Source organism: Octodon degus, unplaced genomic scaffold (genome assembly GCF_000260255.1).
Source record: "Octodon degus isolate 3935 unplaced genomic scaffold, OctDeg1.0 scaffold00188, whole genome shotgun sequence".
In the NCBI taxonomy this organism is placed as follows: domain Eukaryota; kingdom Metazoa; phylum Chordata; class Mammalia; order Rodentia; family Octodontidae; genus Octodon; species Octodon degus.
This window is the reverse complement of record NW_004524764.1, coordinates 4,801,348-4,828,367: the sequence shown is the minus strand read 5'-3', so window position 1 is coordinate 4,828,367 and position 27,020 is coordinate 4,801,348. Positions and strand designations below refer to the sequence as shown.

At 36.3% G+C, this 27,020-nt stretch overlaps 1 protein-coding gene across 1 annotated transcript in view; it reads left to right on the top strand.

Moving 5' to 3' along the window:
- Hmcn1 (hemicentin 1) overlaps positions 1 to 27,020 on the top strand; it is a 474,287-nt gene that overhangs the window by 386,148 nt on the left and 61,119 nt on the right. Inside the window, exons 65-80 of the mRNA XM_023704108.1 lie at positions 50 to 233; positions 792 to 889; positions 1,905 to 2,183; positions 8,629 to 8,825; positions 12,191 to 12,272; positions 13,974 to 14,110; positions 15,674 to 15,815; positions 16,857 to 17,001; positions 17,536 to 17,663; positions 17,971 to 18,127; positions 19,930 to 20,051; positions 20,254 to 20,418; positions 21,689 to 21,796; positions 22,321 to 22,458; positions 22,582 to 22,716; positions 25,538 to 25,807. Coding sequence (XP_023559876.1) covers positions 50 to 233; positions 792 to 889; positions 1,905 to 2,183; positions 8,629 to 8,825; positions 12,191 to 12,272; positions 13,974 to 14,110; positions 15,674 to 15,815; positions 16,857 to 17,001; positions 17,536 to 17,663; positions 17,971 to 18,127; positions 19,930 to 20,051; positions 20,254 to 20,418; positions 21,689 to 21,796; positions 22,321 to 22,458; positions 22,582 to 22,716; positions 25,538 to 25,807 — 2,487 coding nt within the window. The remainder of the gene's footprint in view (positions 1 to 49; positions 234 to 791; positions 890 to 1,904; positions 2,184 to 8,628; positions 8,826 to 12,190; positions 12,273 to 13,973; positions 14,111 to 15,673; positions 15,816 to 16,856; positions 17,002 to 17,535; positions 17,664 to 17,970; positions 18,128 to 19,929; positions 20,052 to 20,253; positions 20,419 to 21,688; positions 21,797 to 22,320; positions 22,459 to 22,581; positions 22,717 to 25,537; positions 25,808 to 27,020) is intronic.

Sequence of the window (27,020 nt, the reverse complement as noted above, 5' to 3'; positions counted from 1 at the left end):
TCTCTCTCTCTCTCTCTCTCTCTCTCTCTCTCTCTCTCTCTCTCTCTAGTTCCACCTACAATTACAGGTAATAAGGAAGAGACAGAGAAGCTGATAGCTTTGGTCGACACTTCAATAAATATTGAATGCAGAGCTACAGGGACGCCTCCTCCTCAGATAAATTGGTTGAAGAATGGGCTTCCTCTGCCTCTCTCAACCCATACTCGGTTGCTGTCAGCGGGACAGGTCATCAGGTCAGATTTTCATATGTGACTTTCCTATACAGTATTTAAAGAAATGCTGTTTCCCACTTTTTCCTGTTCTGTTTTCTTTCTTTCATTAGAATATTAAGGGAGGATAGATAAACATATAAAATTGAAAGTTTTTGCTTATTTAAATTCTCATATTTTAGTAAAGTTGTATAATGGGCCTTTCATAGATGACTTAATATTATGTATAACTTTCTACACACTATTATTTTAGCTAAAATATTTTATGACAGAATGGTAGGAAGATACCTACCATGATCATGTGATTTTTGTGTTAGCATTATTTGCTATTAATACATATTTGACAATTATTTCTTCCTCCCCCCCATATTTTTTGGTACCACATTGTTACTACTTAATGACACTTGGGGAACTTGTTATATTTGAGGCATTTTTATTTTGTAATAGAAGGTTATAAGCTTTATAACTAAAATTTCTCAACCTAAATCTCCTTCGATAGCCTATTTGTAAATAGTAATCATTTTATTTCCGTACGCTTGGATGGGCTCCCATTATCACACGCTGGGTCACCTTGTTCCTCAGGATTGTGAGAGCGCAGCTCTCTGACGTTGCTGTGTATACTTGTGTGGCCTCCAACAGAGCCGGGGTGGACAACAAACATTACAGCCTGCAAGTACTCGGTATGTCACAGAAGCGACTCTCCTGCTTTGCTGCATGTCCAGTATTAAATAACAGATATCTTTAGCAATTCACTTCCTCCCTGAGTTAGTAATCTAACGTTCTTCAGCCAGAAACAATTGTTGAAATAGAATTTTGCTAACTGAGGAAAGAATGTGTTTTCTTCCAGGGGATCCATATTTATTGCACCATAGTGTCTAGCAAAATAATATAATCTGACATTTTGTACTAAATCCAATGTAAAAATTTTAAAAGAGCATTTCAATCCAGACACAAGATAATTTCTCATACAAAGGAAAATCGAAACTATTTCCTAATAATATTAGCAGTACATTTAAAATATGAATGGATATTATGCATATATGTACCTCTATAAATGTGTACATTTAAAGAACTCAACAAATTTTATTTGTGAAATACTAAGGTTTGCTTGTCCACATTTCTTAATATCCATGAACATCTTAGGAAATTTGGATTATATAAAATTTTCTCTAGAACTCTATATTGTTTTACTTATTTTGCATATTGAAACTACTCCATCCCTGGCATGCCATGCCAGCTCCACCCCTGGGATGTGCTGAGACAGTGATTGAGCCTGGGCATGGTGGTGCACACCTGTAATTCCAGCACTTGGGAGGCTGAAAATAGGACAATCACTATGAATCTGATCTGTGTAGTGAGACCCTGTAGACCTGGTACTAAAATACATTAAGAAAAACAAGAAAGAAACATTGGAGAAAGAAACCTAAGAAATTCTTAAAATCACCAAAATTTAAAAGAAATTGGTCATACATTTTACAAGAAAACACTTAGAAGATTAATAATTAGCATTTAGAAGATTAATAATTAGCATACCTAATCGATACTTTTATAACCAAGTTACCGTTTTATTATATACTATGATAAAATATATACTTTATGGACTGTATAAATACTGTAAAATTATTTAAATCTTATTTGCTCTTTCTTAAATTACAAAAGGGATACAAAATTTTGCCTGTTTCCTTTTCTACATAGTACCACCCCATATGGATAATGTGATGGGAACAGAGGAACTCACAGTTATCAAAGGCAGCTCCACCTCTATGAGCTGCACTACAGATGGGACCCCCCCGCCCAGCCTGTCCTGGCTTAGAGATGGCCAACCTCTGGGGCTGGACGCTCATCTGACGGTCAGCACTCAGGGCTCGGTCCTGCAGTTCCTCAAGGCAGAGACTGAAGATTCGGGAAGGTACACCTGCGTTGCCACCAATGCTGCTGGGGAAGTCAGCAAGCACTTCCTCCTGAAGGTCCTGGGTATGTGAACATTGTCACAGAGAGAGAATAAGTGATCCATCAGCAACAGGGGAGGCTTTGTAAATAATCTTATATTTTCTATAGAACAGAATTTATACAAATTTGGGGCCGGGGAGATGGCTCAGTGGAATAAGCGCTTCCCTGGCAAGTGCAAGGGCCTGAGTTCAATCCCTGGTTCCATCAAAAAAAAAAAAGAATTTGTACAAATTTATTGTGTTTCTATTTTTCTTTCATACTTTATATTTATTCTCATTTGTAGCATGTTACATTTAGATTGTTGTGTTTATCATACTTCTGAAAAGCTAAATACTCCTATTCATAAAAGATTTTTCACTAAAAGAAAATTTAGAACTAGTTAATAACTAACTTTTTAACTTTTTTCAAAACCTAAAATACATTTGCTAATAGAAAATTTGGTGCCAAAGGATACTATTTATACGATTATGTGTTATCCCACTTTTAAGTGATGCAATCCATAAATTATATGGGAATTGTGATTTGAAATAGTTTAGATCTATTTTCTCTTGTGTGCATTTAAAGTAAATATTTAAAGTTCACATTTTCAATATTTTACATGCAAACAAATAACATAAAGAAAAATCAGATTTTTCCATGAAGTAAAAATTTATAACTTTCAAATAAAAGAATAGCTGAATAAAATGGAGTATTTCAGTAATCAAGATCCTTTTGAGTTGGGCTTTTTCACCACTATGTAGAGGAAATGACAGGGTCCTTACACAGCACAAAAATGTACCCCACTAACAACAGCTTAAGCAGTTTTAGCAAGGTCAGGAGAGGCTAGCATATGTTTTCAAAGCATACTGTAATCATTCTCAGAGTACCTACTAAATTTAATTGTTTGGATGACTTTAGAAGTCTGCTCTACCAGGAAGATAGCTCAGCAGCATAAGAACCTGCCTGGCAAGTACAAGGTCCTGAGGTCCATCTCCAGTACCAAAACAATCTGCTCCATCTCTAGCTAAGCTTCACGATGGCAGAAGCAGTATGCATCTTGCTTAGTGCTGCATTCTCAGTGCTTAGCATGACACCAGACACATCAGCAACTCCTAATAGGTGTCTGCTGGATTGAATTGAACTGAACTAGAAATTTGAAATGCTGGGTTAATAGGAAGTTTAAGCATAGAGAGAGGTAGAGAAATATCTACATATACAAAGACAGCAGGGAATGGCTGGACTTCCAGGAAAATAAAGGACAATTAGTCATGGAAGAAATTCCCTGGGATATTTAGAAGACAAGAAACTGTTGGGTGTGGCAGGAGTAGGGTGGGGGTAGGTAGCAAATCTCTATACATCATTTCACATACATGAATAACAACAAGTGACACACGTGATCTAATGCTTCATTGTTTACATATTAAAGGTTAATTATTGAATATACATCATATGCAGGCATGTTTCTAATCACTGAGAAAAATTATGAATGCCTCGTATGTGGTACATTGTATTTGAATGTATCACAGTATAAGAAAAATAATGTCTTGGGCCTGAAAGTCCTACATTTGGAGGAAAACAGATACTAAAACTCTATTTGCTTTGGAGTATGATAAGAATCATGTTGTTAAGACATGGTTAAGATAACATTCTACAGGATGGTAAGTTTCGGGTTAGATCTCTTCAAGGAATGAATCCCGGTTTTAAAAGGTGGTACTGTAGCGATGAAGAGAGAGTTCAAGAGTTGCCTATGCTAGTCCCCTAGAGAGGGTGGACCTTCATACTCATGCAAACTGAATGTGAACGGAGGAGACAAGACAAGGAAATATGTATGGGCGGAGCCCAAACTATGAAGAGGCTTCAAAAGATTTCATCATGAAAAGGAAAGAATCTTAAGAAAGAACATGTTACACCCAGATTTCATTTCCAAAATATCCGTCTGGTGACAGGGTGAAGAATAAATTGAAGAAACTGTACTGAAAATGCAAGACCTATTCTAGCATGTAATAGTAAAAAGAAAGAAATTATTATTCTAAGACTTCAAGAATTTTGAACCAGAACCCATATGAAAGCATTTCTGAATGAAGAAAATAAACTAATAATGATATGTGAGAGTCATAAACAAAGAACAATCTTCCCAGTTGACAAACTCTTCAGGATAAGACTTTGTTATAACAGACTTATAAACTGGCCCAGCAAAACATTGAGAAGATTTAACATTTCAGTAACCTGTTGAAAATTAATTCCATTAAGCTCTGGAAAGCTCTTCATGTGCTACTATGCAGAGAACAAACATCTTGCATAACTTAAATTCTCAGCTTAATTCTATCCACATGGTGGGAGGTGTCATAGTTTGTTAACAGTTCTGTAAAGGTCCATTGTGGCTGGAACACTGAAAACATGAGAGAATGTCATACAAAATAAAGCTGGGGGGACTTGACAAGATCTAGGCCATGAAGAGCTTTGCTGACCACATTAAATGGTTTAGTTTTAATCCTATAACAATAAGAAAGCATTAAAAGACATGGGCTAATATGAGTAGCACAAATATGAGTAGTTAAAAAGACCAGTTAGTTTGACTCCAAAGTGGAAAGCTCCTCAGAGCAAGGAAAGAATGGGTTCTGAGGTACTAATGTATTATTAGGAATTATGTTTGTCTGTAGATAATAAGAGTCTAAATATGGTGGCATAAGCAAAGAGCTTTTGCTTTTCCTATTGAGTAAGATATCTAGAGGAGGATCCTTCGGCATTTCAGATATTTGCAGTTCTCTTGGCCTTCAGATCATGGTCAGTAGATGATCAGACAATATATGCTCAACCCCAGCAACACTAAACATTTCTCCAGGGACAAGAGTAGAACAGGAAAAATAGGAAAGGCCTATCTCTAAGAGTTACGCTTTGGGCATGGTGGTGCAGACCTGTAACCCCAGTGCTCAGGAGGCTGTGGCAGGAGGATCACTGTGAATTCAGGGCCAGCCTAGGCTACCCAGTGAGCTCAAGATCAGCCTGAACTACATAGCAAGACCCTGTCTCACACAGAGCAAAACAAAACAAAATAAAACAGAATATGAAAAGTTGCCCCTTTACAAATTTTCTTAGCCCACAAATACTCACTTACATGTCATAAGCCATAAACTTTACATACTGTTCCACCTACTGTCTACTAAAAGAGCTAAGACATATAACTTTTAGTAAATCACAAGCCCTCACAAAATTAGGATTTGTTAGTAAGAAAGAAAAATGTAAATAATGGGCAGACACCTTCAACTTAGGAGAAAAATATATTAATTCCAAAAAGCAGTACTACAGTTCAGATTGAAGTGATGCAGAGAGAGAAGAAGAGATATTCTACAAATAATTAAATATTAACACTTCATTATAGATTTGGACATGTGGGACTGATAAAAAAGTCTCAAGGATGCTTCCTAGTTTCTGGTTTATGTGACTAAATGATCAGAAGATCCATTGTATAGATGTATGGAATGGTGGTAAAGGACTGAATTTTGAAGAATAAGACTAGCTCAATGTGGTTTTTAAATGCTTCCACATATTTTTAAGTATCCAAAATGAAATGTTTCTGGACCAGCAAGATAGCTCAGTGTTCTAAAGTGCCTGCTTAGTCAAACTTAGGCAAAGCGCAGGGACCACAGTTCAACTCCCAGCACCACATGCTGTGCCAGCCCCACCAGGGCTGAGCTGGCCACAAAAAAAGAAAGAAAAAGAAATGTTTATTTAATAATTGCATGTACAAACCTGAAGATTAGAAGAAAGGTGTATGGTAGAGGTATAAATTCTGGAACAACCAGCATGTGGCCAGCTGCTCCTGTGCCCCAAGAAGAAGCCATACGGACCACAGTGAAATGGTTCAGCATCACTCAACTCATGTGCTACTAGAAGGAAAGGAGAAACACCTTGTGATACAATCACAGGACTTCTAGGGAGGACTCCTGTAGCTCTAGAAATGGTAGCAAGAATAGACAAATAGAATTTCATTAATTAAAAAATTTCTGCACAATAAAGGAAGCAATTAATGGAATGAAGAGACAGCCCACAAAGTAGGAGAAAATCTTTGTTGACTATTCATCTGAGAGAGGATTAATATCCAGAATTCATCAAGTGCTCCAAAACTAACACTGAAAGAATAAATAACACAGTCAATAAATGGGCAAATGAATCAAACAGACACTTCTCAAAAGAAAATAAAAGAAATAACTAACAATTACATTCTAGAACATTCAAGGTCTTTAGCCAATAGGGAAATGCAGGGCGCTATGCTGAGATTCTATCTCATCCCAGGCAGAATCGTCACCACCAAGTAAATGCAAAAGAACAAATCCTGGTGAGAATGTGAGAGAAAAGAAAATCTTATACACTGTTAGTAGGTTTGCAAGGTAGTACAGCCATTGTGGAAATCAGTACGAAAGTTTCTAAAAAAGCTAAAATAGAATTACCATATGATCCGTCCGATATACCCAGAGGAATCCAAGTCAAATGCTATTGACACAGTGTCACACCCACGTTTGTTGCAACACAGTTCACAGTAACAAAGTTAGAGAACCAGCCCAAGTACCTATCAACGGACGAATAGAAAAGAGTGTGATATATACACAACACATCATTATTCAGCCATAAAGAACAATGAACTTATGTCATTTTTTAGGCATATGGATGAACCTGGAGATCAGGGGATTCAGGGAAATCAGTCAGACTGGAAGAAGCAGCATCACACATTTTCTCCCATGTGTGAAACCTACACAGGAAAAAACTAAAATGATACAAAAGTGGAATGGAGAAATAGCAGGGAAGAGGAAGCAGGTGGGGAGGACAGAGAGAAGGAGGGAAGAGACAGTCGATATGGTTGAAATTTACTGTATGCATGTATAATAATGTCACATTGGAATGGATTATTCTTTTATAATTAATATGTGTTAATAAAATGCAAAAGCAAAAAAGGATTGCATTTGTTCAAAAAGAAAAATAGCCTATCTTAAGTCTATGTGCCACATAAGTATATTAAAAGAAGATAGTGATGTAAAGACATAAAAGCAGGGTGTAGAAGTTTTGGAAGATGTAATGAGGATTTTCTGGTTAATTTGGTAAATAACATTGGAACCTTTTAATCAGAAAATCTTAGATTAATCTTATGTCGCATTTAATAAAATGCCTTTGACAGAGCTTATGTAGGATGAATAAAGGTCTGCAGAGGTCATGTGGGTCAATAATTAAGAATAACTGACTTCCTGCTTATAATATGAAAAAGAGCAAATTTCATGTATTATCTCCTTCTAGAAAGGGAAATGAGGACTAACGGAAAATTTTAGGGAGTAGATTTCAATGCTGATGTCAACATCTATATGGAGATGGTAGTGATGTTTTTAAAAAATTACCATTTTTTGAGACAGCGTCTTGAACTGAGGCTCAACTGGTGCTTCCATCTGAGCCTCTTGAGTAGTTGGGAAAATAGGCTTGTATTTTTAATTGTAAAACTAAAACTGATACATGAAAAATATAGATAATTTAACTCATTGAATCCTAACAATCCTGATAGGTAAGTAATATTGTCCTCATTTAAGAGATTTGTCCAATTGTATTAAACTAATAATTGTTAGTCCTGGGATTCAAACTCAGTTTGACTCTAGAGCTTTAGCTAGGAGTCACTGTTCTATCCCGTGTGATTGGCTGAAAGCAAACATAGTGCCTCCCTCCATCCCCGCCCCCTAACCTTGGAGCTGTCCAATAGCTATTTTGGCTGCCTTGAGAAGGATTAAGCTAACAATTGAATTATGAAAGTTACATTAAATACTTCAATAATCACTTAAAGGAAGTCTTTTTTAAGGGACTAAATTGGAGATAATTAGGCTAAAGAACACAAGTTTCTGTCCAATGTTTAGATTCTTTAACTTTCTTTTAAAAAGGTCACTTTCTTTAAGTATAAGTAACAGAAAACTACTACTGCCCACACATAACAGATGTGTCTTGTACAGAAATCATCAACTTCAAATGTAATTATCTTTCTTTTTGCTTAGTCATTGTTTCCATGCAAAATTCTGCATGAAAAACATGATAAGAGTTTCATAGTTTCCATCATCACTTTTGCAGAGTTAATTCGTGTTTAAAAAGTACAAGTACATGCTTGTATATTTAGGTACCTCTTTTAAAAAGTAACACAAGATAGGATTAGTTTTATGTCTCAGATCTTTCCAGCTAAGTAAAACATCTGTAATTAGCTGCATTCCCGCTGTTGGTCTATAATTACCTTGGAATGAACTGCTTTGGCTTTGTAATCTCTTACAAGTATGATACATTCCTTTTGAAATAGTGCCATTGAGAAAGGGCACTGACACCTAGCACTGATGTTGATTATTAATTTCCATACTCTAATCATTTTATATTATAGAGTGTAAATTGGAGTTGTGTTTCCAAGTTTTTCTGATTGATGTTATTGCATCAAGCAGGCTTATTTTGTAATTGTTTATTTATTGTCTTTAAATAGAACCACCTCACATTAATGGATCTGAAGAAACTGAAGAGATATCAGTCATTGTTAATAATCCACTTGAACTCACCTGCATGGCTTCTGGAATTCCTGCTCCTAAAATTACCTGGATGAAAGATGGTAGGCCCCTTCTGCAGACAGATGATGTGCAAAGTCTTAGAGGAAATGTGGTTCTTCAGATATCTAGTGCACAGGTAAATATCAAAGCCCATGAAGTTAATCTATCTTAAGTTAAACTTCTCACCTACTAACAGAATAATTTTTGAATAAATTATTCATTTGCATATGAGTACATCTCAGATGTCTACAACTTTACCAAGGGTAGATGTCTTTATTATATGCTCAAACAAAGTGTCTTATATTAAACTGAAGGAAACAAGATATCTTCCAATTAACTTTCGGACATTTTCATAGTTTTGTTAATGCTAGTAATTTCTTCAATCTCTTTAACTTTTGCCACATGCTCATTATCAAACCAGTAAAAAGCAATCCAATATGCATATATATGACATTTCAGAGAGTACCTTTGATTTCCAAACAAACTGGCAGACATGAAAGTTTGATGAGATAGTTTCTGAAACTAGTAAAACTGTTTCTTAGTAAAACTGTTTCTTTTAGTTTGTTTGATATGAAATGTGAATATATTATGAAGAAATATACCTAGAATGTCTTATTACAAATATCTTCTGTTCTACTATGTAAGACAAACTTAAAGCTTTACAGAGATTCTTTATCTATGCCTTAAAGCTTTCATTTGTAAACTCAAGATACAAATAATGTTCTCTAATGCAAATGCTGAGAGACTTAATGAGATAATCTCATATCATGTGCCTAGACTACTACAAAGACATGTAGGAAGTGCTAAAAATAGGGAAGAAAGTAAATTGCTGCTGCTGCTATTGTTATTGTAAGCATCATTCTATTGGACATAGGCCAGCATGTTATTATTCATGTTTATTTGTATTTTTGCTAAGACAAAAAAGAAGGAAAGGAAGCTGAAAGAAGATCTGAATATTACACATTGCCTACTGTTTGCCTCTGGGCTCTGTGACAGCTCTTCAAGGCAGTGTCTTGATTCCCATATCCAGAAGTAGGCACTTCAGAGAGATTAAGTTCCTGACTGCCGAGTACTCACCCTGGCTCAGTAATGGCGCTGGGTGTCAATCCTACTTCTGGTTGGAAATCCTTGCTAATGCATCTCAGCACATTTTATAAGTGCATACTTTCCTTTCCCTTTTCTCTCCAGCTCAAACACTGCAGTAACTCAAAGCATTGTCATGTTACTAGATCAAAAGACTTGTGTATGAAATAATAAGGGAATCATTTAAGATAGTATTGAAGTAGAACATTAAATATGATCAAGCTCCATGACCAGTCTCAGTCCCTCTGAGCCTCTGTTTTCCCAGCATTTTGTGCATTGCTGTTATATTACTTACTGTATTGTATTTTACTTATCTGAACATTGTCTTTCAAAATACTTGTCTGCAACATACAATAATTCCTAACATGCAATGGATGGTTTGCAAATCCAAATTGTATGGTAGACATAAGAATTTCCTAAAATATCTTCCATTAAATACTAGGTCTGAGATTTACTCTAAGAAAGGGACCATCTCATCACCCAGGTAGATGTAGAAAATTTTATACACTGTACTCTCCCCTCCTTATGAATGCCAGCCCTGCTGCAGAACTTTATTTTAAACACATCTGCCTTACTATTTTCTTAAAAATTCACTCTTATGACCATATGTATTAGAAATCGTAACTACAAATAATAACTGTGATACCCAGAAGGGAATAAGTTAACAGAAAATATTTCCTACAGGAAGAAAAATGTTTCTTTCCAATGAAGAAACAGTGTAATTGAGAATGAACAGAGTTGATAGAGAAGAGTTGGTTTCAGAGGCATTAAAGATATGATGAAAAATTCAAAAATTATTCTTTTGGAAAGTGACCATGATATTTTATTTCTTAATGAAAAGCCTATCTGAGAATTGTCTATTAAAAGACATTTAATTGTCTTTCCAAATATTCTAGTCCTAAATTTTTTTGAAGGAAGTTTTGCAGTTTATCAGAAAATTTTTACATAAACTGTAAAGCAGTCGTGAATATAAGAATTTGTTTAGGTCTCAATATTTTATGAATGTTCAAGTATCAAAATAAAGGCAGTACTTTCTTACTTTTAAAAAATGCATACTTTAGGTTCAGCCAGATAGTTTAGCAGATTAAAGTGCCTGCTTAGGCAGACACAGGGACGAGTCTTCAATCCCGTGTGCTGTGCTGCCCCCACCCCAGGGCGTTCTGAGAGGACAATTGAGACTGGGTGTGGCAGAGCGTACCTGTAATCTCAGCTCCTGGGAGGCTGAAAACAGGAGAATCACTAAGAGTTTGATCTGTGTAGTGAGGTCCTGTAGACCCTGTACTAAATACAAAAAAAAAAAAAGAAAGAAAGAAACAAAAACATTTTTTTACAGTACTAGGAAACCTGTTTTCTAGCATATTGTCTTCATTGCTGGCATCTATGCAATGTCCAAGATATGAATGGAGAAAAACCTGCAGAAACCATGGAGAAGCATTTTTTTAAATAAATTATTTTAGTTTTAGACACATATGAGTAGATTCTGCTGTCAATCTGACTGTATTTATAATGAAATAACTTCATACACTCCTGCCATGTTGTTTTATTGTATATATCATTTCATTCATCTGTTCATTTGTTTGACTGGAAAAAACAATACTTACTTACCTGTTAATTTAATCACCATATTTAATTTTCTTCAGTAGGACTACAACTGAAATTTTCAATCTGTATTTTATTTATTTATTTTATTAATTTTATTGAGAAACAGATAGCAATGAGATAGTTTCAAAATGGATTAGTAGGACAGTTTCAATAATTAATACATTGCATATTGTTGTCTTCATAGTGGTTATTCATAATACAAGATGCAGACATGATGTCTTGTCCAAACACAATTAGTACAAATCTTTCTTCTCTAAAAAATTAAGAGAAGGTAACAGTATATCTATCCTAACTATTTTTTATATACAGATACACAATGGTCCTTCATTTATATCCCCTTTTTTTGTTTAGTTTTGTCAGAGGAGGGTATTCCATCGCCATTTAAATATTGTAAAAGGCAAAAGATTCATACAATCTGAAGAGAAACCAGAGTATGCCATTTAAATATTGTAGGTGCGTGAATTCAGCAAAGTAATCCCATCAATCTGTATTTTAAACCTGTGAATATTTATTTCTTTAATAAACACTAAGCAGTGAGTCTATGACCTATGTACTATGATATGTGCATATTCAGTTTCCTACTATCATTCTTAGATCAAACCCTGAAACCATCCTAAAACATAGGTTTGAATACGGTCAAAGCAGTGGTATCAGAATACTAGTCACGAATGTGGAGCAGTTTGTTTTGGGGGCTGTGCTTCTTTAACTGCATTTTGTTTTATGTTGATATTCCTGCATTAATCCTAGTTAATATTTATCCTCACCAACAAAGCTGGCACATTAAAAATGTCACATTTACTCATTTGGGTTTTGTAGGTAGAAGACACAGGAAGATACACGTGTCTGGCATCCAGTCCTGCTGGAGATGACGACAAGGAATATTTAGTGAGAGTTCATGGTAAATTTGTGAAAAAGTTGTATGTTCTATCATACGTATACCTAGGTAGAAGCCATAATTTATGGAACCTGTGACCACCTCATAGCACATTAAAAAAAAATCTTTGTAAATTCAGAATGTATATTTTGAAAAACTGATTCCATATTTGTTTGAGTGTGTACTCTTTGGGAATAAGTTCAGTTTTTTTTAAGTTATTTATTGTTTCTGCAGAAATAATTTATTCATTCATTTAAAAATAAAATATAAATGATAATGAAGAAAATTAAAATAATACATAATCTTATCACACAAAAATATGAAGTTTTTTACAAAAATGTGGCCATGACACCAGTGATATAGCTCAGTGGCCTAGTGCCTGCCTGGCAAGTCTAAGGTCATGAATTTGATTTCCAGGTTAAAAAAAAATGTGGCCATCGCAGGCTGCCATGGCTCATATCTGTAGTCTCAGACGCTTCAAAGAGGCTGAGCTAGGAAGCTTGCTTGAGCCCAGAAGTTTGGGGCCAGCCTGGGCAGCACAGAAAATACTTGTCTGTGATTGTTCTGTTTTGTTTTTAAAGTGATCACACAGAATATTACATAAATGTCTCTTTTTTTCTTACTAAATGATATGCTGCTCATGCTTTTATCAGTTTAGGTGATTGCATTGTGTCCTAATTTACTCCCTGTTTTTGATATTTAAACAATTAATAGATTTTTTACCAACTGAAAGCGTAGCCTATTTCCTTTATTTTGACAAGTTCTATAATTACACTCTTTGTTACACCCACAAGTGCTTTTAAGAATTTTGAAACTTAGTGCTGAATTATTTTCTAGAAATTCATGTCAGAAAGGTTTTGTCCCAGTATTACTTTAAAACATAAATTGAAACTATTCTTCATGGGGAAGTGTATTTGAAAAACTAAACAGAAGATCTTTATTTCATTTTATAGCCTATGTCCACATTGCACGCTGTCTGGGATCTAAGTCCCTTCTCCCATCTGCACACACAAATTAGATCTGCCATAATTAATAAGTCAACTCTGTATATAAAAATAACATGTATAAAAGTAACGACTGTATTTCTATATATCAAGGAAAGTAGACACGTGTCCTTATATATTTTTTTCACATGTCCTTATATTGTGGTAGATGTCCCTGATACAGCAATTTTAAGGCTACTGTTCAGAGGAAACTACTACCAAGTGCAAAACTTGACCCAGTGACTCCGTAGTATGTGTTCGTGTCTTTCCTCCAAATGGTGATAATGTGATTGTATGATTCATACTCTTATTCGTGTAATTTTTGAAAGGATTTTATTACTCAATCTATGTGATATTGCTAAATTTTTTTAAGTTTCTACTGTATTAACCATTACAGTGGTGCACAGCTTTAATCCTGGCACCTTGGAAAGCTGAGACAGGAGGAGCCCAGCCTGGGCAGCTCAACTACTTAGCCAGATCCTGTCTCAAAATAAAAAATAAAGGGCTAGTAATGTAGCTCAGATTCTATGCTCAATAGCCCTCAACATGCACACATACACACACACACACACACACACACACACACACACACACTTTAATTATAAATTAAATGAGTCATGTTTTAAGTTTGTGCTTATTTCGTGGACCAAAATTGAGGATTAACATTTGTTGACTACCCATAGGTTACATCATTTTACATCCTTTTTATCGAAAATTTTTGATATCTTGTTTTCATGACTAGTGCCCCCTAATATTGCTGGAACTGATGAGCCCCAGGATATCACTGTGCTACAGAACAGACAAGTGACACTGGAATGTAAATCAGATGCAGTGCCCCCACCTGTGATTGTGTGGCTCAGAAATGGAGATCGATTGCAGGTAAATCTTTGGCTAATCTCTGCAGATTTATTTTTGAAGCAAAAACCAGTTATTCAACATTGCCAGAGCAGCTACCAGATCTTTTTAATCAGAGGTCTTCTTTCCTCAGATTTTGCTTAATAGTTGAATATGGGTCAAAAACAGATATTTAGCTTCATGACACTGGCAATGTGTCTTCTGGAGCCCATGGATTGAAATCCAATTAGAAATCCTCAGCCAGTTCTTTACCTGAGTGTGAAGACAAACTACCAGCATCTCAGAAGAGCTGAGCTGTCCTTCTAGGGCTCTAAAGCCAATCTGTTATTGAATTTGCCTGGTTGAAATCTGGGCCAAAGATATGTAACGCCATTAGACACCTTATGCCTGGTACTGGAATCCCTGAAGAGCACAGTTGTTGACTGTCTAAAGCTTTCCATGATTCAATGATGCCTCTTCGCTGTCAGGATGCCACAATCAAATAATCATCCTTGATGATACTTGGAGTCATTTAATGATTACTAACATTATACTTCATTGTTTGTATTAACAATGAAGTATTAACAATGTTTCTCTCCATTTAGATTTAATAGTTGAGATTAGATTTTATTTTTGCCATGTTTTTATAATTCATAATCTCAAACCTGAAAACTAAAATAAATTATTATTAGTAGCATTAGTATTAGTATTTTAGGGAAGGGTCTACAGGGTGATCAGGGTGTCACTACTAGATTGGATTTACAGTGACTCTCCTGTTTACAGCCTCTCAATAGCTGGGATTACAGGCATGCGCCACCATGCCCAGTCTCAATTGCTGGCATTGCAGGACCGGGGATTGAACACCCAGCTCCTGTGCCTGCTTGCAGGTGCTTTAATCCACTGAGCTATTTGGCTGGCCCTAAGAAAAGCTGTGCAAATATTTGTAGACTAAAATAGTTTATTTTCTGGTTTTCAGACTGTTATAGGACAGTGTTTTCCTCTGAGTTAACCGAAGTTAACTTCTTAGAATGAAGTTACCAGTTATAACTGACCAAACTCAAACTCAAATCAACTGAAATGAAAAAGAAAGAAGGAAATTTATAGCCTGGAGTAAGTGGTGAATCTAAGCTTTAGGCCTTACTAGATGTAGAGTTTTGATTACATCATGAAGCAGATATGAGCTTCCCTCCAAGCTCAGCCCTGCTGGTTGCCCTTCAGCCCACAGTGCCACACTTCAGACTGCCCCCAGGTCAATGGCGTTCTTACTTCTGATTACCATAAAAAGCACACGCAAATTCATGAAGCATTCCATATTTTTAAAATACTAACCTGCAAAAAAAAAAAAAAAAAAAACAAGCACACACCTGTTTTCCCAATACCTCCAGCAAAAGTCTGAGCAAGCACCTATTATCACCCATTGATGGTAGGGGGTCACTGCCTCACCGCATAATTTCATGGATTTTTGGTACTGCAAATGATGGGGGAAAGCAAATTGAGCAAACTGTCAGACAGCAACTCTGCACTCTCGAGTCACGTATAATGCTGGAATATAACATCATATTCTCTTTTCCTGACCTTTTATTGATAAATTTCACTTCCTGAATCCAGGCAACGCCTCGAGTGAGAATCCTGTCTGGAGGAAGGTATTTACAAATTAACAATGCAGATCTAGGCGACTCGGCAAATTATACCTGTGTTGCCAGCAACATTGCAGGAAAAATGACAAGAGAATTTGTTCTCACTGTAAATGGTAAGAATAATCATTCATTGTTTTACAACCTAAACATTTAACTTCTGGCGTTCAAAGACGTGAGTCCCTTTTTCTTTCATAATCCTATAAAATGAGTCCTGTGGATATGCTATTTGAAAAAAATATATATGTATGTAGTACTTGTACTAAAACTATTTTGCAAGCTAATTCAGTTTCAAAAGCACATAATTATAGATACGTTATTCTCTTGAAGCAAAATATACATGTCCATTAGTTATTTAGCAGAGCCAGATGTTTTTCATCACTCAGATCAGAGCCAATGAGGAAATTAATTGCACTGAATCACCGGGTGACAATTTGCCCATCATTTATTTTATCTTCCTTGTGGTCACTTGAGAATATACTGTACATTTGCATAGTACTGTAATTTTCTTAAATACTACTATAATAATGTAATTTCCCCAAATATGATATCTAAAAGCCAAAATTCAGGAAGATGATTTAGACTTTTCTCCCTAACAGTCCCTCTGGATTTATAATATATGAAATTTTACAGGATATTGGGTGACCTCTACAACTAATGCCTCTAATGCTAAAATTAAAATTCAGGCTTTCTATTCCCACATGAGCTTAGTAATTGATAAAATACATGTTCTGTGACTTGCATGATTAAACACAGATGTGCTTCTCATTGAAACAGCCCATTCTCTGTTCTTTATTTAAAGTGAAGCTGTTCCACTGTTAACATCCTCTGTCCATTATTTGGCCAAAGAGAAATAAGAGATAACATTTTTATTTTGCATCAGGCCAGAGCTGATTTTTATTCAAGCCTCGTTCACAGACGGCCAGCTTTCGTACACTACATCAGGATTTTTAAATTCCGCCTTCCTGTCTACTCTTAAGTTTTAAACATAGAATATCCTCAGTAAAATTTCAGAGATGAAACCTCAATTATATTCATAGTAACAGAGATCAGTGTAAACAAAGTTATACGTTTGACTCAACCCTGATCTTGTGTTACATCTTCAGGCTGTTATGGCTGATTTTTTAATTTTTTTTGTATGTACATCTCTCATTCAGTTCCTCCAAACATAAAGGGCGGACCTCAGAGCCTTGTCATTCTCTTAAATAATTCTGTCATCCTGGAATGCCTTGCTGATGGTGCACCAACCCCAAGGATAACATGGAGAAAGGATGGAGTTGTTCTATCTGGAAATCATGCAAGGTAATAATTCAGGACAAAGAGAAATAATACTATTAGAATAGAAGTATAAGTCTTTATCTTTTTTTTCCAGTGCAACATTTTAGTCTTGTTATATTCATAATTAGTATTGTCATCATGATATGAGAATCAAAATTTATATTTTAAAGGCTTACGTCTGTTTAATGATTACAATGCCTTCATGATCACAAACTCTAGCTGGGTATGGTTTCTCAGGCCTGTAATCCCAGAACTCAGAAAGACTAAGGTAGAGAAATCACAAATTCAAGCCTAGCCTGGGCAAATCATCTAGATTTTGTTTCAGAACTTTTTTTTAACATTAAAGGACTAGAGATGTAGCTCAGGGTAAAGACCCTGGGTTCGATTTCCAGTACTTTTTCAATGCCTCTCCCAAATGACAATCCCCTCTTCTATGCATTTATATTTTATCCTTTTCTTTCTTTTATCCTTTTCTTTCTTTCTTTTCAATGTTGAATATTGTAAATATGTATCTTCTAAAATTGAATCAGATAACTTCTCTTGTGATCGCTCTTGTAGACATTCCATCTTAGAAAATGGATTCCTTCATATTCGATCAGTACAAGTGACTGACACTGGGCGGTATTTGTGCATGGCTACCAATGCTGCTGGGACGGATCGTAGGCGAATAGATTTGCAGGTCCATGGTAAATATACCCTTCTAAGCAACATTCAGATTTGGTCAACTGCTCTTTGATACTTTAAACTTGTGAGCTCATGAAGACTTTATTATGGAAGGCTATTTAAGCATATTAGATTGTATTATGAACAATTAGTAACCATAATTTCTCATCACTGTGGTTAATATTAAGTACAATTTAAGCTCACAGAGCCTTGTTTTCTTCATAACTGTAAGACAAGTTATCAAAGACTAATTTCAGTTCTGTCATAATACTTCAAAGAGCCTACTGTGTGCTGGATGTGTTTCTCTGTTATTTGGTGATCTTTTTTTAGTTCCTCCATCTATTGTCCCGGGTCCTACCAACATAACTGTAACAGTAAATGTCCAGACCACTCTGGCTTGTGAGGCTTCTGGAGTGCCTAAACCATCGATCAGTTGGAGGAAAAATGGGCATCTTCTTAATGTGGACCAAAATCAAAATACGTACAGGTAAGGAGAGTTTATTTTTAAATACATTCTAATTTTTATTGACACGTAGTGATTGTACATATTTCTGAGGTGCTGTATCACATTTCAGTACCTATATACAATATGTAGTGATCAGATCAGGGGAAACTAACAATTTGTTACCTATGGTATATATCATTTCTTTGCACTGGAAACATTTAATATCCACTCTCATAACTATTTTGATATAATTAATTGTTGTCAACCTCTTCTTCCCAGCCAACTGTGTTTCCATGTTCATTAACTGTCCTCTCTGCCTTTCCTGCCCTCATGCTTTTTCCAGATTCTGGCAATCACTAGTCTGTTCTATAATTCTAGGAACTAAACTTTTAAGCTTTCACATGGAAGTAAGAACATGCAGACAGTGGCCTTCCATGTCTAACTTATTTCACTTACCATAATGCAGGAAAAAATAATGTAATTGAAAAATTCCACCAACCATTTAGAAACACTCTTTTCAAAGGACTAACATTTAAACTCTACCAGCAGGGGCAGAAAATAATGTACAAAGAACTACCTTATATGTAGAGAACATGTTTTGCTTATTATGGAATTATTTTTTTTCAACTTGAAGCATTTTTGTGAATTACAAGGGCAATTTTTCTATAGATAAGCCTGGTAGACAACTGTCAGTGAGGTCTGCAGGATGAAAGTTGTATGTGCTTTATTCATTGAACACCTTATAGAGTTTATTAAATACAAACTATAAAAACTGCTCTTATGGGTGTGCTTTGACAAAAATCAATTCTGATATAGAAGGAAATATGAAGCCAGGAAGGCTTCCACTGACGTTCTATCCTTTTTCTCCTTGCCCTTTGAAATCGGGTCGTTTTGTTTTGTTTTGTTTTGTTTTTTATTAAATCCCATAAATACTTGAAGTGATCCAGATGGTTTTAGGTTTTGGTTTTTTGTCTTTTTTTTTTTTTTTATGAAAGGCCTACAGAGTGTTCAGGGTCTCACTAGTAGGTCGGACTCGTAGTGATCTGCCTTTTTACAGCCTCCCAAGAGCTGGGATTACAGACTTGTGCCACCATGCCCAGTCTCAATTGCTGTCTCAGTGCACTCTAGGGGCAGGGACCACACGGAAGACCGGGGGATTGAACTCCTGGCCCCTGCACCTGCTTGCAGGTGCTTTAATCTGCTGAGTTCGTTGGCTTGCCCCCAGATGGTTTTAGTTTTGAATTAGAGATTTAAAATTACCACTATTGATAAATAGACCAACATCCATCTATGTATATATGTATACACACATGTGTATACTATGTGGGTGTACACACTGCATATATTCAGTATATACTATGCTTCTCCAAGGCAGGCATCATATATGAGGAGACATGAAGTAGAGAAAGGAAGACAGACTATGATCACCTATTGTTAAAAATAAAAAGCCGGCCTGCAAAATTATTGCAAATTTTAGGGATAATTTATCTGAAACATTCCAGAAAGAGCCAGGAATTCAGAAAGTGGGGGCTATCATCAGTGTGCTCATTAATTACACTGTATTTGTCCTACGAGACCAAACTTGATCATAATATAAGTATTCAGAAAATGCAAGATTCCTTCTTTAAGCAATCTTTCTAGCTAACTGCTTCTCATAAACATCAAATTTGAAACCCTAGAATTGCAACTCTTACCACATAAAGTTTGCATCTGTTGAATGATACTCATTTTAACATGAAGGCTTTCATTTCTCTCACTTAACAATGTGGTACCATGGTGAACTGACTGGATAAATGTCTAAAAAGTGACCCACAGACTTCCCTGATTTTCGGTCTCTCTTCTAGACTCCTTTCTTCAGGTTCACTAGTCATCATTTCCCCTGCTGTAGATGATACTGCAGCCTATGAGTGCACTGTGACAAATGATGCTGGAGAAGATAAGAGAACCGTGGATCTCGCTGTCCAAGGTACAATGAGCTCAGCAAGTGAATAGAGTCACTGGACTGTCATCGCTTCATCAGCCCATTACTTTACAAGGGGAATTCTTTTTCTATTAGTCTAGCATTCACTTTCAGAGCATGATCAAGAAGATGTATGAAAAGACTTTGGACAGGTGTAAGGGTTGGCAATGCGTAGTTTTATTCTTTTTTGTTGTTATTGCTGTTTTAGTTCCACCCACCATAGCTGATGAACCTACAGACTTGTTAGTAACCAAACAGGCCCCAGCAGTAATTACTTGCATGGCTTCAGGAGTTCCATTTCCCTCAATCCACTGGACCAAAAACGGCATAAGACTACTTCCTAGAGGAGATGGCTATCGAATTCTGTCTTCTGGTAAGAACATCTACTAATTGGATTGGTTATTAATGGCTAGCCTCATGTGGAGTTTTTGTTGTACAAAAATAAAATGAAATATGCATTCTTGTACTCCTAAATGCAAACATCTGGGAAAAAATCTATCTAGAGTAGGAAGATGAACTGGAGGTAGAGAGATGGTAGAGGATGAAAAGAAAGAGAGAATAAGAATTAAGAGGTCTTATGCACATGGACCAGTGCTCTGTGAGAAATGTAAATAGTAGTGTGTACTGCAAACATTAAAATAATTAATTAAAAAGAAGTCAAATAAAATAACAAGAAATGCCTATAATTGGTTCAAATGCAATAATTATAATTATTAGTTTATCTGTGCATATTAGTAAACCTAAGGTTTATTAAATTCTCTCCTTATTTGTGAGTGGATCACATTTTACTATTGGCCAAATTAAATGTTTATTTAAAAAATATTCATTACTGGAGATAGCATACATGGTCTACCAAATTTCTAAGATAATAAAACTAGGATAATGCTCTTGTTTTCAAAATTTTTATTGTTCGTAGAACTAAGTGCAGAATTTTTTGCAGTGGTAATAGCCATCATTTATAAGATTTAATATAATTTGCTAAAATGAAAATGTGATGCATAATTGTTTCTGAAAAGTTACTCTGCATTATGAAGGTACACTGGAGATAAATTAAAGTAGAAACCAACATCCTGAGACTTCATAGACACATGCATACTATTTTAAGAGAATTAGAAGGAAAATAATGGAAGATTTGTTGTCATAATGCAACTTTACTTTTAAGGTAAAATATTGTGACCATCTCAGAAACTTGTATAGATTGTCAGTGGTTAAAATCATAAGATGTAAACCAACTACTCTCCAGCATAATTGTAAAATACTGTGCTAAGAGAACAGAGTAGAACTTTTTCAAAATGTTAACCAGAATTATTATATCCACAGCCACTCCATTCCTCATATCTGTTCAGGAAATTTGAAAACATGCCCACATATAGACTTGTATGTGGCTGTTCGTACAGCATCATTCACAATAGCCCAAGTGTAGAACATTTCAGTGAACGGTACATTTAGATGGATCACTTCAGTATGTAAACTATGTCTCTATAAAGCTGTAAGCTTTTTAAAACTGTGCTAGGCACTCCATGGTACAAGTACGGATGTAAGACGGGACCCAATATTCTTGGTACAGAAAACACAAAATGAGAGGGCCATAATTTCCTGAACTAAAAAAGGATGCACTGTACATTAAATTTTTTTCTATTTAGGAACAATTGAATTATCTGCCACCCAATTAAACCATGCAGGACGGTATACTTGTGTTGCTAGGAATGCAGCTGGTTCTGCACACAGACATGTAACCCTTTATGTCCAAGGTATGGATGGTTATTTACTCATCGAAAACTCACTGGGTGGGCTGGGGGAATAGCTCAGTGGCAAATCACTTACCTGGCATATACAAAGCCCTATGTTTGCTTCCCAGCACCACAAGGGGGAAAAACCTTGCTGGATTTGGAGTTCATGTTTGTTTGGGTTTTAAAAAGTCATGTTTGTTCTTGAAAGATGGTACTGTAAATAGCTATGAATCAAAACTATAGTAATATTTTGGGATATGGAGGTCTAGATATTTTTTAAGAAACTTAAAAAAGACAGAGATGGTAAAGCACACAAAACAACCACAGAATTGTATTTCCTCCTGGATTTTTATAATCCGTTCCTACTTCTGGTCTTCCAATGTCATCCTTCTAATGCAAGCATTGTCTGCAAGACAAAAAATGTAATGTGACCAGTGTTAACTCTTTCTTGGATAATCAAATCAATAACACTGCAAATACGGATCTGCAGTAGGCATTTCCACCATTGATAAGTGCTTGCTCTTTTGATTGACTGGTTTTTACAGAACCTCCAGTTATTCAGCCCCAGCCAGGAGAACTAGATGTCATTGTGAACAATCCCATTTTATTACCGTGTGAAGCAGCAGGGACACCAAGTCCTTTCATTTCTTGGCAAAAAGAAGGCATCAATGTCATCACTTCAGGTACCTGCAACTTTCTGTCATGAAAATCATGGCATCTTCAGTGCTTTACAATTCAGAAGGGAGAATGTTTCTGTAAACAAAACGTGCAAAGAATTGTATTCTTCTTTTTCGATTATGATACAGGCAAAAGCCACGCAGTGCTTCCCAGCGGCAGCTTGCAGATCTCCAGAGCTGTCCGTGAGGACGCTGGCATTTACATGTGTGTGGCTCAGAGCTCAGCGGGCACCGCTCTGGGCAAGATCAAGCTGAATGTCCAAGGTACCTAAACAGTTCATCTCTGTATCTGCGGTTTGTACCAGTGTATACCAAGTATTCATATGTCTAAAATGATTGTGCTTCCTTTTACTTTCAGTTTTCAATATTATTAGTTTGTTTTATCCTATTTTTCTAGTATTTTACAAAAAATAAAGTCAACCAGTTTTGGTTTTCTTATATCATTTGCATAAGGAAACTGAAGAATCCATCATACTTTTTTCTGTATTTAGTACAGAGTCAACACGGTCTCACTACAGAGATTGGACTCATAGTGGTCCTCCTGTTTTCAGCCTCCGAGTGCTGGGATTACAGGTGCACGTCACCATGCCCAGCCTTAGTTGTCCTCTCAGTGAGCCCTGGGGGTGGGACCAGCATCGCACACTGGGGATCGAACCCCGGTCCCTGTGCCTGTCTAAGCAGGTGCTTTAGTCTCCTGAGCTCTCTGACTGGCCCTTCCTTCATACTTTTAACTTCTGTGAAACTCTGCCTGCTACCATAATCACTTCCTGAACTGTGGCTTTGTTTGAACAGTTTTAGTTACCCAGCTTCTAATACAGTCCATAAATTTTATATGTGAAACTTTCACACAACTCATAAGTTTTACATTGTACACTGTTCTGAGCATAGAAAATCTCACCAGCAATGCAAATCATCCCTTGGTGCAGCGTATCCACGCCATAAACATGGCTTGCCTGTTAGTCGCTTAGTAGACATCTTGGCTGTTAGATCCACTGTCCAGTATTATGCTGCTTATATTCATGTTACTTTATTTTACTTAAGGATGCCCCCAAGTACAAAAGTGGTGATACTGCAGTTCAGTTGTGCCAGCGTGAAGCATTTGGGCATTTCTCTTGCAGAGAAGTCAAAAGTCAAAATGACACTGTAAAAAATAGAGACTACATTCACTGAATTTTCTTACACTATGTATCATTTTAATTCGTCTATTTTATTATTATTGTTAATCTATTGCTGTACCTGGCTTATAGAGAACATTTTGTCACAGGGAAAACATGACATATAGGATTCAGTACTAGCCTGAGCTTCAGAGTCTGAGGTGGACTTGCAATGTATCTGCCATGCATAAAGGGATAACTGTACTCTGTTTTGTTGTAACACAAATTTAGGTGGTTTTAAAAACTCTTCTCCCTATCATGCTACTTTAGATACACTGATTATAATGCCAATATTTTAAAAATCTAATCAATTTGGTGGCAAAGTGTGTTTAAGACAAAGTAAGGGGTTTTTGTATTTTCACATTGACATTTTATTGATATAATTACCGTATCTTGTATTCACTACCTTTGCAAATAGTGACTAGAAAATAGTTTCCAAGGTACTGAGTTTGAACTAGTTAGTTCTGAATTTTATTATAGTGCAATTTTTCCTATGTCGAATTAATGAATATGATTCATCAATGAATTAATATGAATATTGATGAATTAATGAACGTGACTCAGACTAAATCCAATTTATTTCTATTCTTTAATATTTTCATCATCAATAACTGGAAAGACACTGAGCATTACAGGTATGTTGTTCCTCTTGCAATATTTTTACTTTAGTGGAGAAGGGCAAAATAAACCAAATAAATGAAATTATGATAAATTCTGACATAGGCAATACAGAAGGAAATCAGCAAACAGAAACAGCGAATAATGGAGATATGTAGGGCTATCTTAGATCATTGGTTAGGGCAGGCTTCTCTGAGCCATTAGTGAGGATAAGACCTAGGTTGGCATCGTGTCCGTGGGAGGGATGATGGCATGTGTGATGTCTTCCAAGCAGGAGACTGAGAACAGAGAGCCTGGTCAAGTACCAGGCCATGGTGAGTTATACAAAGGCAGGAAAAACATGAGAGATAGATGAGCTAGCAGGCAGGGCTGGTACCTGCAAGACTGTAGTACCACTAAGAATTTCAATTCGGTTCTCCGTTCCACTGGAGTCCTTTATAAGGGTCTAGCCAAGATTCTGGTTTGATTTCAGGAAGACTTGTTTTGCTGCTCTATAGGTGATCATTTAGAGGGATAAAACTATAATTAGAAGAATGTTTAGGCAGGATGTCATGGCCCTGGAGAAGAAACAGGTATGAATTGCAGGAGTGTTGAACAGAGGATTCATTGAAGATATAATGGAGGTGTAATGGCCAGCGTTGCTTATGAATTGGGTTAGAAAAAGAGAAGACTTAATGATGCTTCCTGAACCTTGGGTCTGGAGTGAATAATGGATGACAGTGTCATGGGATATGCAAGAACTGATTTTTGAGGGAGAAAATCATGGTTTATGTTTTATCAAGTGAAATATGGGAAACTATTGGAAATCCTAATAGCGATGTCAAGTAGAGCTGGTCTCGAACTCACAATGATCCTCCTGTGTCAGCCTCCCCAGTGTTGGGATTACAGGATGGACCATCATGCCCAACTTGCATATGAGATATGTCACTAAGTCCAGTAGGAAGTGCATCTGTAGGAGCATCTTGGATCAACAGAATATTTTCCAGAGCACCAGGGATCACATGGCTCATCTATGTGAATTAATACAGCTTAAATATTCTAGACAGGCAAATCTTCATAAATATATATTTATCTCATCATTTAAAATTGGTTGCTAATTACATTTACTCGTTCATTCATGTAGATTCACTTTCTAAAATAAGATCAATGAATTGTCATATTTGAAACAAACTATAGTAATACTTTGTCAGTGATACAGTAAACTCAGGATTTTGTTTCTTACTGATGTTACTTCATTTTGCTGGGGCAGTGCTGTAGTGTGTAACTCGTACACTTGTGCTTTCAAAGTGAGGTTTAAACTTTCCGTCTTTCAGTTCCTCCAGCCATCAGCACTCATCCAAAGGAATACATCATTGCTGTGGATAAGCCCATCATGCTGCCCTGTGAGGCAGATGGTCTTCCACCGCCGGACATTACGTGGCATAAAGATGGGCGTGTGTTACTGGAATCCATCCGGCAGCGCATCCTCAGCTCTGGGGCTCTGCAGATCGCATTTGCTCAGCCTGACGACACTGGCCAGTACACATGCACAGCAGCAAATGTGGCAGGATCCAGCAGCATAAGTGCCAAGCTCGTTGTCCATGGTAAGGTCCTTAATACGAATTCTTTTAGTTCCCTGCATTGTGGCAAAGAGAAAAGACTTCCCTGAGCAAACATGAAGGAAATCAAAATCACATAAAATCAATAATCTAGGGTTGGAAGTATAGATTGGTGATAGAGTATACACCTAGCATGAGCAGGGCCTACCTTCAATTCCTCATTGTAGAACACACACACACACATACACACATACACTATAATCCACAGTGTGTGGGGGGGTATATGTGCATTTGCTCTTCAGAACTGTCTTAGCTTGCATTTATTTCTATGTGCATATATGAATGGATATATGCATATATGTGTATACATGTATGTATGAATGTATAAGAAAATTATATTAGGACTGTCAGTTGTCATTAACTCCCTAACATTGTGATTGTTATGGTCTATCCTCAGCTTATAAGAATTTCATTTGTGTTTTTGTGACTCTTCTGCCTTATCTCTTGAACCTTTAAGTCATTTTGGCTTATAACAAATCACTATGTGTCCTACATTATAAATAAAGTTGGAGGGCTGGCCAGATAACTCAGCGAACTAAAGTGCCTCTTAGGGAGAGTGAATGCTGTGCTGGCCCCGTCCCTGGGGCGCGCTGAGATGCGATTGAGACTAGGCGTGGTCACGCACGCCTGTAATTCCAGTACTTGGGAGGCTGAGAACAGGAGGATCACTATGAGTCCTACCTGTGTAGTGAGACCCTGTAGACCCTGTACTAAATACATTTTAAAAAATTGCAGTTGGAACCTAATAGGAAATGAAGATCTGGTTGATTCACTACTTTAAAGTAGCAAACAATTTATCTGTGTTTTTGCATAACAGAAAAATGTTCTTCTTTTGTATTAAAACAACTACCAAAATATTTCATAATCAACATTGAAATATTTTATTGACTATTTTAAACCTAAACATAGAAAGCCTGCTAGTATCAGTGGCGTAAGACAGTGACAACTGTTTCCACTCTGTTTGCTGGGTTCCTCTTAGCTCAGTGAGTAGTTTTTGATTTTCATATTTTTCAAACATTTATGAAAGTTATTTATTCTTCAAGTGCATTTGAATTTACTACTCTTTCATAGGTAGAGTAATAATTTAAAGTGAAATCATTTTTAATTGAATAGATAAATAATTTAGTCAAAATTTAAAGGCTGCCCTTAAGAGTTTTCCAAATAATTTTCTTTCTTGCAATTACTATAGCTGAGCTAA